The sequence below is a fragment of the Macrobrachium rosenbergii genome, chromosome 13, assembly GCF_040412425.1.
Source record: "Macrobrachium rosenbergii isolate ZJJX-2024 chromosome 13, ASM4041242v1, whole genome shotgun sequence".
Taxonomy (NCBI): Eukaryota; Metazoa; Arthropoda; class Malacostraca; order Decapoda; family Palaemonidae; genus Macrobrachium; species Macrobrachium rosenbergii.
In genome coordinates, this window is record NC_089753.1 from 34,323,913 (window position 1) to 34,338,912 (window position 15,000).

Genomic DNA, 15,000 nt, shown 5'->3' on the forward strand with positions numbered 1-15,000 from the left:
TTTCGTCATCAATGCGAGAGAAATTAAAGTAATACTAATAAAATTCAGCAATCAGCGGGCAGTAACAATGGCAGCAACGTAGGACGACTAATCAAGAATCCGATATAATTATTGCGTCGACATCTTTGAGCTTTTAAATGATAACAAAGCCAAGAAACCCGTGAGCGTTTGATGGAAGAAAATCGGCTCGCTCACCGTAGCTGATTCACATTATAACATCACGTCACCGACACGTCACGTCACGTCACGTCACCGTCCCATCAGCCGTGCCTTGTACTCACACTATCCGTCACAATCCCGTTCAGTTCGTGTCCAACGTCAGCGACTCATAGATTTAGCGTTAAGAAACTTGCATAAGCACCGTCACGTCACGTCACGTCAAGTCACGTCACGTCACGTAAAAATATTCTTTCGAAGAAAACGCGTCGTGATGTGACGGTGGATGCCGCGTGCTTGATGGTGATGTGACGTGATGGTGTGAACAAGTCAATTTGATTACATGTAAGAAATTCTCACGTACTTTGAAGTGACGTGACGTGTCGGTGACGTGATGTTATAATGTGAATCAGCCTTACAAGGCGTTTCGCTTCGGTTGGTTAGTCCGAGTCCAGAGGTCAACACCAAGCCTCTTTTGTTCACTTCAGCACCTTACCACCAGTTGCAAGCTACTTTGTACAAGGCACTTTGCTGGCATAAGGCCTACGCACTCCGTTATATACGCGTGCTCTTCTTTCCTAAATTCAGTACATATAAAAGTTACAGGCAGCTTCGTTACACCCATCAGGCCACTTCTTCCCACACGTACTCCGGAAATCTGTATTTCTCGGATTACCCAGTTCACTGACTACTTCTTTCCATCTTCCGCCAAGTTTTGGACTTCTCTTTCTGCTTCTTGTTTTCCCGACTTTGGTAAGTTTTTTCCTAAAAGTCAGAACTATCATTTCTTTCGTGGGCTAAGCTCCATATTAAATCTTCCCTTTTTCTTATTTTTTTTTGGGGGGGGGTGTCCTGGGCCACACAAGTGCATAAGGTTTCTCGTCCCACTGACCTTTAACCCTTACGAAATGCAACAATTTTGTGACTCTTTATAGAACACAAAACCGATCATTTCTTGATTCCACTTTCCAAAATGATCACGGCCGCCATTGCTGTCTTGATTTCCTCTGGAATGGGAATGGAATATGAAATTTAAACCAATTCCTAGATACTGATATCCTTGTTGGTAATCAGATTTGCTTACTTAATGGAAAATATGTGTGCAAGATACACACATAAATCACCCATTTTCATATACAATGCCTGCTTACATTCAAGCGCAAATATTATTCACATGTCCTCAATACAGTACACAAAATAACATTACATAAATATGATCATTTACAGAAAAATGCAGGGTGAGTATGAAATATCTGTAGACACATATGTATCGCATAAAATTTTCTTTTCTGAAGCGGGGAAATAAATTTGCCATAATCTTCGCAACTGTATCACAAACCAGGGACCTTTAAAAACGAGGTCAAATTGCAATAATCTCCTTAAATGAACCACAAACCTTATACAGCGAAGTAAAATCACGGTACTCTTCGCAACTGCATCACAAACCAGAGACCTTTAGAAACGAAGTCAAACTGCAATAATCTTCGCAACTGTATCACAAAAACCAGAGACCTTTAGAAACGCAGTCAAACTGCAATAATCTTCGCAGTTGTATCACAAACCAGAGACCTTGAAAGTCAAGTCAAATTGCAAAAATCTCCGTAACTGTATCACAAACCTTATACAGCGAAGTAAAATTACAATTATCTTCGCAACTGCATCACAAAAACCAGAGACCTTTAGAAACGAAGTCAAACTGCAACAATCTCCGTAAACTATCACACACCAGAGAAATTACTTCATCCCGCATCAAGCACAGAGCCGGCCAACGCGATTGCCTGAAGCTGGGGGGCCACTGCTCCTGTCACAGCGGACAGCAAGCAAGCCGTCCCTATTAATGGAGTTTCCGTGTCCGCTTGTTTCGATCTGATCCGGCCGTATTTGTGTATTATTAGAGCTCTGGGCCTCAGGCTTAACGAGAATGTGACCTCGGGGTAAGTCGGGCTTGAATTTCCATATTGGACTGAGATTGCAGCAGCAATACTCCCGTATTTCGCTGGAAATTCTGCATGCTCTGATATGAGGCGTTGGCGGAGTTGCTGGTATGATTTGCTTAAATATTTTTTAGTATTCTACAGCAATCATTTATCAATAATTGTACATTCATGTATTACAGACTTTATATAAAGCAAGGACATTCGATTTAAATGAACGTATTGCTTTAAAAAAAATTTATAACCTTCCGTTATCGCTCACACGCGTATTAAAACGACAGTAAAATTAATACTAATGTACCCATGCTGTCAAAAATGACAGGGGTATAAAATAGGGCCAGGGTGTCAGGCACCAATACCACTGGCCTCACTTAACATGCTGAAAATCGCTCTGCGGTACATTCTTTCTGCATATTTGCATTAGGGCCAATGGTGAGAGAGGTTGACCCCAGGCTGGACGACGGCAAGGCTCAACGTGACATTCCACACTCATATACTATCATTTTTCTTTTGGGGCAAGGCCTAAAGTCCTGTCTGAAACTGCCTTCGATAGCATGTAAGTCACGCGCTCTGTATAATGGGATTGAATGCATTGCCAGCATCTGTAAATGATTTTTGAATCAAGACATACAGAGAGAGAGAGAGAGAGAGAGAGAGAGAGAGAGAGAGAGAGAGAGAGAGAGAGAGAGAGATTGATCGACGACTATCTCATACGCCTCTGATATGGCAGAAGAGAATTATTCATGAGCTATATTCATTAGGTAACCATCTCGAGAGGATACATTTTTGAGACAAAAATGTTTAGCGTTGATGAGTTGATGCCATCTGGTGAGATCTCTTAATTATTATTATAATTATTATTATTATTATTATTATTATTATTATTATTATTATTCGGTAGATGAAACCTATTCATACGGAACAAGCCCACCAAAGGGGCCACTGACTTGAAATTCAAGCTTCCAGAAAATATGGTGTTCATTAGGGGCCACTGACTTGAAATTCCAGCTTCCAAAGAATATGGTGTTCAGTAGGAAGAAGGAAGAGGAAGTAAAGGGAAATACAGAAAGAAGAGATACCACTTATTAAAAAAGATAATAAATAAATTAATAAATAGATCAATAGATAAAAATTGATCAAAATGCAAGAAGAATAGTGTTAAGGTAGTAATGCACTGCATTTCCGCTTGAACTTTCGAACTTGCAATTGCACGACATCCTCAGGGAGGCTGTTCCACAGTCCAAAAGTGTGAGGAATAAAGGACCTCTGGAACCGAGAAGTTCGACAGCGAGGCGCATTTACTGCAAATTGAATATTTCCGCCAAATTTCATCAAATTCTGTTAGCTCGTTCTAGAGGCACGTCGCTAACACACACACACACACACACTCAGAGTCAGGAGGATATCTTCAGAATGGCTGAAAAACAATTTTGGCTCTTATGTTAATCAGACAACCTCCAGAATTATTAAAAGCTTCGACAAAAATTGCACTGAGCTGACGCCCTCTTGCTCCGAGCCCATTTCTCAGAAAACTGAAGCATCTAAAGATAGCCAGGTGATTCTTATCTCCCAGGTTTCATCAATCCTATTTAGCGGTTCTTGAGAAATTCAGGAAGAAACAAACAAAAACACGCGCACAAAGACGTAAGTTTTCTTGTTTCTTTATAAAGGGGCAGTTTCACTCTTTCTTGATTACAATGCGTTCTTCATTGGAGGGTTGGGTAGAGCTCTCGGCTAGCACGCTGTTGGCCCAGCGTTCGATTCTCCGACCGGCCAATGAAGAATAAGAGGAATTTATTTCCGGTGATAGAAATTCATTTCTCGTCATAACATGGTTCGGATTCCACAATAAGCTGTAGGTCCCGTTGCTAGGCAACCAGTTGGTTCTTAACCACGTAAAATAAATCCAATCCTTCGGGCCAGCCCTAGGAGAGCTGTTAATCAGCTCAGTGGTCTGGTTAAACTAAGATATACTTAACTTTTTTATCACAGTGCAGTATATCTGAGATGAAGTCGTCTAATGCTTACTTTATTAAACCACTAATTTCCTTTCTCCCCTTAACCACCGTACTACATCCAGCGACAGGGAAGTCACCCCTTATCCACTACGTAAGACAGTACTGTCACTCCTTATTTAATCTATCCTGAGTCGGTAAGACGACACTCTATTGATTAAATCCTACGACAGTGACATTTAATCTCATCCGTTCCGAGGCAGCGTGGCGTCACCTCCTGCTCGTCCCTCCTCGGGACTTTCAAAGAAAATTAGGTTTCAACGACGGTAATGACATCTGGGGGAGTCAAAGGGCGCGTTCTTTAAGGGCTGCCTCCTTGGGGGCGCCCTTCCCTCCTTCCCCATCGCGTGGGCGTATACAGGCAAGGGGCTATTAGGGTGGTGGGCGATCGGGGCCAATGTTCGAAAAGTCATTAGCGATCGTTTACGAAGCTGATTATCGCTGCAAAGGACTTCTCGGAAAGAACAGTCCCAGAGCTGTTCAGTGTATGGTGAAAGCATCGCCCTTTCTGTCTGTCTCTCTTTCTCTCCCTAAATCTCTCTCTCTCCCTCATTCTTTTTCTCTCTCTCTCCCTCTCTCTCTCTCTCTCTCTCCTTCAATCTCTCTCTCTCTCCCTATTTATCCCTCTCTCTCTCTCTCTTCCTCATTCTTTCTCTCCCCCAATCTCTCTCTCTCTCTCTCTCTCCCTCGATCTCTCTCTCTCCCCAATCTCTCTCTCTCTCTCTCTCTCTCTCTCTCTCTCTCTCTCTCTCTCTCTCTCTCCATCTTTATCTCCCTCAATATCTCTCTCTCTCCCTCTTTCTCTCCCCCAATCTCTCTCTCTCTCTCTCTCTCTCTCTCTCTCTCTCTCTCTCTTTCTCTCTCTCTCTCTCTCTCTATCCAAAAGTGCGTAAACGGTTTGCTCAAAACAAATCTTGAACAGTCTGATATTTTTCAAAAGATGAAAAATTACACGACCGCCGGAATAGACTCAAAATAATACATAATATAATACACAAATAAATACGTATTACATAAATACATAAAATAGTACATAAATCAATACACCACACACGTTGCAGTTGAACAAAAACAGATTGCTATCGAGGAAGTTTCATTCTACGAGCAACCAATAAACTTCAAAGTTAGTTATAAACTTTAAAAAAAATTTTTCAGTTAGTTCCGAAGTTTGAGGGAGTAAAGTTTCCATAGGCAGGCTTTCAAAATATTTAACGGTTTCATTTCATGAGCAAGAATTCTTTGTTCGTATCTCCCTCCCTAGACGATTTGTGGGCTCGGCTGAACATAACTGAATTTTGTTAATACGAACCTTCATTGAAAATGGTAGCAAGACTTAACGATTCATATGGAAGTCGAGTATTTTTTAGTTTTCTATAAAAGAAAACTACTGAGAAGGCTATTTGTCTGTCCGTCCGCACTTTTTCTGTCCGTCCTCAGATCTTAAAAACTACTGGGGTTGGAGGGCTGCAAATTGGTATGTTGATCACCCACCCTCCAGTCATCAAACATACGAAATTGCAGCCCTCTAGCCTCAGTAGCTTTGATTTTCTTTAAGGCTCAATTTAGCCATGATCGTGCGTCTGGCACCACTGTAGGTGCCAACAACCCAGGCCACCACCGGGCCGTGGGTGACAGTTTCATGGGCCGCGGATGAGAGTTTCATGGGCTGTGGCTGAGAGTTTCATACAGCGTTAAAAGCTTGCTGTACAGAAAATTCGATTGCGCCGAAGAAAGTTCGGCGCATTTTTTACTTGTTTTTCTTTCTTTATCAGTATTGATAATGCTTTTAATCGCATTGGATTACAATTAACAGATTGCTCTGGTCTTAAAAAAATTCTCATTTTTAAAAAACAACGAAGGCAAAAAAAAAAAAAAATTTATCAACACAAAATACTAATTATAATTTTACAAAAGTTTCCGTTACGTCACCAGGAATGCTCATAATTTATGAGTTTTATTGCTGACGTAACGGAAACTAGAGTAAAATTAAGACGTTTATGAATCATAAACGTTCTTAGGCGTAAAATCAAGGAAGAAGTCGCATTTCAAAACTCCTTTCCAACACTGAAATACTAATAAGTAATCTTCTTCCCATTAGCAGACCGTTAGACCCTCAGGCTCGGCAGACCGGGAATACGCTTTGAAGTCCTTCATATGCAATATGCATGTGATATCTTCGCCGTAAAGCGACTGCCATCCGCTAGGCGTGGAGAGGGGGCGGTTGTTGCGGGGTGGTTTTAAGGCTGATTCACATGATAACGTCACGTCACCGACACATCACGTCACGTCAAAGTACGTGAGAATTTCTTACATGTAATCAAGTGGACTTGTTCACACCGTCACGTCACGTCACCGTCAAGCACACGGCATCCACCGTCACTTCACGACGCGTTTTCTTGGAAAGAAGATTTTGACGTGACGTGACGTGACGGTGCTTATGCAAGATTCTTTACGGTAGATCTGTGAGGCGCCATTACTACTGGGAGACTGGGCACGAACTGAACGGGATCGTGATGGGTACTGTGAATTCAAGGTACGGCTGATGGGACGGTGACGTGACGTGACGTGTCGGTGACGTGATGGTCGTTCAGTTCGTGCCCAACCTCGGCGACTCAGATTTAGCGTCAAGAAAATAGCATGAGCACGTCACGTCACGTCACGTCACGTCACGTCAAAATATTCTTTCTAAAAAAACGTGTCGTGATGTGACGGTGGATGCCGTGTGCTTGACGGTGACGTGACATGACAGTGTGAACAAGTCCATTTGATTATATACATGTAAGAAATTCTCACGTACTCTGACGTGACGTGATGTGTCGGTGACGTGCTGTTATAATGTGAATCAGCCTTTAATAAATGTTCGAGGGATACCTGCCAAGGAATTATCGTTCGTCTACCACGAACGTAGCCACAGTCATCCGGCCATTTACAGCAGTAGTGATCGATGTTAACTAAACATTTCTTGCGGTCGTTGGTGTGGACCGGTTGAAGCGCCACTAAGGGACCGCTCAAGTACGGTTAACTGAACCGCATACGGTGGTCGTTAACCAAATATTGATTGTGGTGGCGGTCTTGAATGGCTTAGTGAGCGAAGGGGGCGGGGAGGGATTGTGGTTGTATTGGGAACGTACATCAGTGTAATACGTTCACATATCAACTCTGATACTAGAATTCAGTTAGCATTTGTCTGTAGGAATGGAATATAGAGTTTAGGCCAAAGGACTAGCACTGGGACCTATGAGGTCATTCAGCGCTGGAAAGGAATTTGAGAGTAGGTAGGTTAGAGAGGTGTAACAGGAGGAAAACCTCAAAGCAGTTGCACTATGAAATAATTGTTAGAGAGGGTGGATAGCGAGACTGAAGAAAGATAATATGAATGGAGGCACAGTAAAAGGAATGAAGGGAGTTGCAGCTAGGGGCCGAGGGGACGCTGCAAAGAACCTTTAGTGATGCCTACAGTGCACCCGTGAGGTGCACTGACGGCGCTACCCCCTTACGGGGACATTTGCCTGTAATACTATGTATTCTGATGCACGAGAAGAATTTGATTAACGTTCAGCCCTTATATATATATATATATATATATATATATATATATATATATATATATATATATATATATATATATATATATATATATATATATATTATTTTAGTACTTATTTTGCGATGCTATGAAGGAACATCAGTAAATTCAGTCTGAGTAAAGTACATTACTGTTGCTTCTTGACTGTAATTAGTGAGGAGGGAAGACTATCGATCCGACCAGTGCACAATGCATCTACTACCCCAGAAGTCAGCATACATTCTATAACATTAACTGGGCATTGACGCGCGAGTCCAAACATGAACGTATGTCCCGTAGGGGGGTAGTACCGTCAGTGCACCTCACGGGGTGCACTGTAGGCATTACTAAAGGTTCTTTGCAACGTCCCTTCGGCACCTAGCTGCAACCCTTTTCATTCCTATTACTGTACCTCTCTTCATATTCTCTATCTTTCCTCTTGCTATCCAACCACTCCAAACAATCATATCATAGTGCAACTGCTTTGAGGTTTTCCTCCTGTTACACCTTTCAAACCTTTCGCTCTCAATTTCCCTATCGGCGCTGAATGACGTCATATGTCCCAGCGCTTGACCTTAGGCCTACATTCTATATTCCATAACATAGGCCGTAATCACAGCGTTAGTAAATTGAAGAAAACCCCCAACATTTTTCCTACGACTCAAAAAAAAAAAAAAAAAAATCTATAACTGCTTTGTACAATATTAAGGTTTGTTCATTGAAACTTCTTACTCCTGGCAGTTCCGCTAAGTGCAGTGGAGGAGCTCGTGGAAACCGTTGTCGTACTGAGGAAGGACCCGAAGACTCATGAATTGGGCATCTCTGTGGTTGGTGGTTGCGACACGTATTTGGTAGGTACCATTGTCTTTGTTATATTTTTAAAAATTTTATCTACGTATCATTTTGGTTGACATATATTATCTTAACCTTATAAATTAATATATATGCATGCATATATATATATATATATATATATATATATATATATATATATATATATATATATATATATATATATATATATATATATATATATATATATTATATATATACATATACATATATATAAACAGATTTACATACATAAAATATATATATATATAGATATATATAGAAATAATCAACACACAATCGCGTGTGGAGCAGAAATGAAAGACCTGGGCTCGATCCTGATGTGAGTCAGAAATTTATATACATACACACATACATTAGTACATACATACATACATATATTATATACACACACACACACACACTTAACGGTAAGATTATACAGTACTCTAAAATCGACTTGGGCTACACTATCTATTCACTATCTATTCTAACACTGGCGTTTAATGTTAATCTTTCTGTACTGCCATCGACAGCCCTTATCTAGGCCTGAAGACAATTCATTTACATAAAATCTCCCTCCTTCTGAAACAATCTGGTGCCGCAGAGTTTTCAGTGTCGAGTCTCTTATCTTTATCCTGAAGAAAAAGCATCGTGGAACTCGAGATATTCTTTTCAATTCCGTTCAGTACACCAACGCCCTTAACTAGCCCAGACCCGAAGAAAATGGCCAAGGAAAGGGCGGGAGGTAAGCACAGACGTGCGTGTAAAGGATGACATGCTTTATGATTCAAAGGAAAGCATAAGCAGGAGGGAAGTTCCGAAGTATAACGGCTGAGGAAAATTAGGAGTCACTGGCTCAGAATAAAACAGATTTTTCAGATTCTCCTCGAAACCTAGAGGACTATAAAATTTAACCCAAAGGCCAAGCGCTGGGACCTATGAGGTCATTCGGCGCTGAGAGGAAAAATTGAGAGCAAAGGAGGTCTGAAAGGTGTAACAGGAGAAAAACCTCACAGTTGCACTACCAAATGCCACCGTGGACCACCAGTCAAGAACCACTGATCTACAGGGACTCTGGAAACAAGCCGTCAGCAGTAAAGGCAACAAAATTATTTCTTTATAGAATCATATGGCTGGTGTTCAGAAGTTCATAAATGCCGCCAGGGGATATTTAACGTATAAATAACACTTAAAAAAAACAAGAAACTCTTGTGAATTAACCTTACATGGAAGGTTTAATGGACGACGGAAGGTTTAAAGGGCGGATATACAGAAAAAGTAAAAAAATGTGCCGAAGTCGAGTTCTCTGTACAGCGTGTAATCAAGGCCACCGAAAACAGGTCTATCTTTCGGTGGTCTCGGTATAATGCTGTATGAGCCGCGGCCCATGAAATTCTCAGCCGGCCGTGGTGGCCTGTGTTGTTGCGTTGCCAGAAGCGCGATCATGGCTAACTTTAACCTTCAACAAAATAAAAACTACTGAGGCTAGAGGGCTGGAATTTGGCACGTTTGATGATTGGAGGGTAGATGATCAACATGCCAATTTTCAGCCCTCTAGCCTCAGTAGTTTTTAAGATATGAGGGCGGACAGAAAAAGTGCGGACGGACATAAAGCCGGCACATTAGTTTTCTTTTCAGAAAACTACAAAGGAGAGTTGCTAAAACGAGCAACTTAAGCCAGTGCATCTTATCCTAATCTAGAAAGTATCAATAATTTATTTATTTATTAGTGTGTTTTTTTTTACTTTTTTTTCCTGACCTCCGTAAATGGTCTTAGAATTTACAGGCCTTATTTTCAGTTCGTGGAACAACAATTATATACCTCTCCACCTGTTTATTGTAGGCGGACTGGAAAACATTATTACTGAACTATTTCGAGACCAAATATATAACGTGTTCATTTCTATGAACCTTTTCAGGTTGCGCTCATAAATGAAATATTATTTATTTAACGGGGTTTCCATCCCTGCAAAAACATCAATTGCACAATTTCATGAAAAATCTTCATCAACAGCTATGAGACTGTAAAAGGTTTCAGAAAAACATTGCAACAAGAACATTTAACACTTAAATTATGTTCATGAAGGTAAAGAGAATTTAATATCTACTTCCTAAATTATTAAAAATTATTCCAGCAACGATGATAACGGAGGTAAGCAATAAGTAAAAATAGTTCTAGCAACGATGACAAAGGGACAAGCAATATGAAAAATAGTTCCAGCAACGATGATAGCGGGGTAAGCAATATGAAAAACAGTTCCACCAACGATGATAACGGGTCAAGCAATATAAAAAACAGTTCCACCAACGATGATAACGGGTCAAGCAATATGAAAAACAGTTCCACCAACGATGATAACGGGTCAAGCAATATGTAAAAATAGTTCCACCAACGATGTTAACGGGTCAAGCAGCATGTAAAAATAGCTCCAGCAACGATGATAACGGTGCAAGCAATATGAAAAATAGAATCAGTTCTCACAGAAAGATTGAAACGAAACTGACATTATCTTTTTAGCAATACGCTTTTGAGAAAAGAAATACTGTCCCACTTACGTAAACAAACCTAGGATGAACTGGCTTTGCTCGAGTCAGCTTCCATTACCAAGAGAGGAAAAAAAGATCTGGGTATCTCATAATCTCATCCATCCAAGGTCTACTCTATTCCACACCAGAGAGGAAGAGACGCCATAATCAACAGGGAATGTTTTTCCACCTCTCCTGATGTGCTACGTAATGAGATTATGATAATGAGAAAGTGTTCTCCTTCGTCTTCGGTTTCTGAAAATACGAAAAAATTTTCGGGGAAAATGATTAGACTTTTTCCATTCATCAAGGGAAGGCGGTGGAAGGGTGTTCGGGAGAGAATCATTACTGGAACCAGAGAGAGAGAGAGAGAGAGAGAGAGAGAGAGAGAGAGAGAGAGAGAGAGAGAGAGAGAACTTGCTCGCAGACTGTGAAGATCAACCTTCCATTCAGAACATCTAGGAATTACGATATAGTTCATATTCCCACCTGTTCCGTGGCTATGCATAGGGTAATTCTTCATTATTCTAAACCGTCTTTGAATATTTTCCTTAAAAATCCAGTCCTTTATTAATACTATTTTGACTGTGTAGAACTCTCAATGCCGAGAACAGGACTAACTTTGTATAAGGTCCACAATAATTTATCAACGGTAGAATGTGAGACTTTATAAAAATGCATAAAGTTTCACATTCTACCATTGATATATTATTGTGGACCTGATACACTGTTTTGATTATTTATCGTGTAAATCTCTCAACTCATGCAAATCGTTGCGTCAGCTTCCCGTTACCGTTATTCCAGAGTCTGATGAAGGTGTTTCCAAACCGGGGCGCTGAAAGCTAGGAATGGCATACCTTGGTATTATGCCTCGCCGGTATTTGGTTGCCTGGCGGTGTTCGGAAACCCACAGATCTAATCTCACGATTGACTGATTGATTTATAGATTTTAGGCATACATGCCAAGCACTGGGGCACCTAAGACCATTCAGCGCTGAAATGGAAATTGACAGTGAAAAAGTTTGAAAGGTGTAACAGGAGGTAAACCTCGCAGTTGCACCATGAATCAATTGTTAGGAGAGGGTGGACAGTAAAATGGAAGAAAGAGAATATGAACGGAGGTACCGTAAAAGGAATGAAAGAGGTTGCAGCTAGGGGCCGAAGGGGCGCTGCAAAGAACCTTAAGTAATGCCTACACTGTACAGCATGAGGTGCGGGGATCTAATCTCACGAGCAGCAGATATTTCTTGTGTCTATTTTGTTCTATTGTTCATAATTATTTCCTGATATATTATCACCCATAACTTTTTTTTTAACCATTTCCTCTTCTTAATGTTAAAGCACTAAGAACTCCGGGTTCTCGGGCTCAATCGTGACTATAGCTACTAGCACCAAACTCCAAACGACTGCAGCAAGGTTTTTATTTATTTTTTTTTTCTTTATGAAACCTTCTTGGGCTCGATCATAACCACTGCTGGTCGAACCAAGCTCCCAATGGGTGCTAACCAAGTACCTCCAAAGTTAGCCACGTACCTCCAAAGTTAACCAAGAACCTCCAATGTTAACCAAGTACTTCCAAAGTTAAGCAGGTACCTCCAGAGTTAACCAAGTACCTCCAAAGTTAGCCACGTACCTCCAAAGTTAACCAAGGACCTCCAATGTTAACCAAGTACTTCCAGAGTTAAGCAGGTACCTCCAGAGTTAACCAAGGACCTCCAAAGTTAGCCACGTCCCCCCAAAGTTAACCAAGGACCTCCAATGTTAACCAAGTGCTTCCAAAGTTAAGCAGGTACCCCAGAGTTAACCAAGTACCTCCAAAGTTAACCAAGTACCTCCAGAGTTAACCAAGCACCTCTAATATTAACCAAGTGCCTCCAAAGCTAACCAAATACCTCCAATGTTAAGCAAATACCTCCAAAGTTAACCACGTAGTTCCAAATTAACCAAGTACCTCCAAGGTTAACCAAGCACCTCCAAAGTTAACCAACTACCTCCAAAGTTAAGTACGCCCCTCAGTTAACCAAACACCCATAAGTCAACCAAGTAATTCCTGAATTATCAGGCCGTTAGCTCCAATCCCTAACACTAAATAGACAGTAATCATAAAATGATGCTAGTTCATCATAAACAGCAATACAATTTCACCCAGTCTGTTAAAATTTTAATCGATTTATCAAGTACTTAATAAGTAACGTCGTAAAATACATTATGACAGCGGACAGCAGTAAAATCTCAAGTCATTCAATGGATTAACCCTTGGAAACCCTCTCAGTACCTACGTTGAGAGCCTCTGGTCCAGACAAAAGGGTTGACAATAATTCACCAATGTAATCGTTGGACATTCTGTTCCTTGTCTACTCTACTATTCTATCAACGCTTTACTTTCAAATCGTTTATCAGAGCGATTCATCTTATCTCTTTCTAAACGTATCAGCACGCACATAAACAAGGAAGAGAATAAAGATGATGGGGGTGATGGTACTGACGAAGAGTCGGTATGAGACAGCAGGTGATGATGGGGCTTGCAAGTGTTAATGATTTTCATGAAATTCATCACGCGACGACGACGACACTAACTGAGGGGGAGATCACACTATCATACTGATGACGAAACAAAAAGGAGAGATAATGATTACGATGATAAACAGGAGTAAGAAGAGATGCGAGATATATAAATCACAAGAATGGGTGAATTGAATAATAATAAATATGCTGAAATAGATACAATCTCAACGATCGGCAACTCGTTCCCACCCGCCCCGCTGACACTGGTGTACGTGGGTGGTACGTGGGTGGGAAATGGAAATGATGCGAGCAGGCGTGTGGGCGGAGGACTCTGTGTGTGGGTGGGGGGGTGGAAGGGGGGCGCGCAAGGGGAAAATGGGCGGTGTTTGGACAAAGGTGCCGGTTGAAGGGCGTTCTCGATGGTGATTTCCCCGAGCAAAAGGAGTCACCAAAATCCGAATCCAGTCCTGGAAGCCTTAAAGGCGGAGTTCTGGAAGGGGCTTCGGAGGCGAACGTAAAAAGATGGCTTTAGGTGATTCTCGTCATTATCAGGTATCTGTGTCACGGCTCTCGAGATTCTCGACGGTGAGAATCCAACTAAAGAACGACTCTCGAGATTCTCGACGCTGAGAATCTAACTGAAGAACGACTCTCGAGATTCTCGACGCTGAGAATCTAACTAAAGAACGACTCTCGAGATTCTCGACGGTGAGAGAATCCAACTAAAGAACGACTCTCGAGATTCTCGACGGTGAGAGAATCCAACTAAAGAACGACTCGAGATTCTCGACAGTGAGAATCCAACTAAAGAACGACTCTCGAGATTCTCGACGCTGAGAGTCCAACTCAAGATCGCGTGAGGCTCTAATCGGACGGTCATTGCCTTGTGAAGGGGAAAAAACTAAAGATGACAAATAGATTATAAGAAATCACAAGAAATTCAATAAACAAGCAGACAAAGACATACGTCCACACGCATACGTGTATATATCCTGTTGGGACAGTTTTTCTCTTATACAATTTTCACCGGAGGCAATTTCCTTAGAGCATTCAACAAGTTTTCTCAGTTTTTTAGTTTTCTGTAAAAGAGAACTATTGAGATGGCTATTTGTCTGTCCGTCCGCACTTTTTCTGCCCGCCCTCAGATCTTAAAAACTACTGAGCTAGAGGGCTGCAAATTGGTATGTCGATCATCCACCCACCAATTATCAAACATACCAAATTGCAGCCCTCCACTCTCAGTAGTTTTTATTTTATTTAAGGTTGAAGTTAGCCATAATCGTACGTCTGGCACCGTTATAGGTACCAACAACACAGGCCACCACCAGGCTGAAAGTTTCATGGGCAGAGGCTAAAAGTTTCAAGGGCCGTGGCTGAGAGTTTCATACAGAATTATAAGCTGTACTTTGCCATGACAGCTGTTTCGCCAACCTGCGGCATGACCAAGTCACTACTATCTTACAAT

At 41.3% G+C, this 15,000-nt stretch overlaps 1 protein-coding gene across 1 annotated transcript in view; it reads left to right on the forward strand.

Annotated features, from left to right (window-relative positions):
* The window catches only part of LOC136845148 (multiple PDZ domain protein-like), a 65,171-nt gene that overhangs the window by 8,143 nt on the left and 42,028 nt on the right, over nt 1-15,000 (forward strand). Inside the window, exon 2 of the mRNA XM_067115093.1 lies at nt 8,412-8,521. Within this exon, the coding sequence (XP_066971194.1) occupies nt 8,412-8,521 (110 nt within the window). The remainder of the gene's footprint in view (nt 1-8,411; nt 8,522-15,000) is intronic.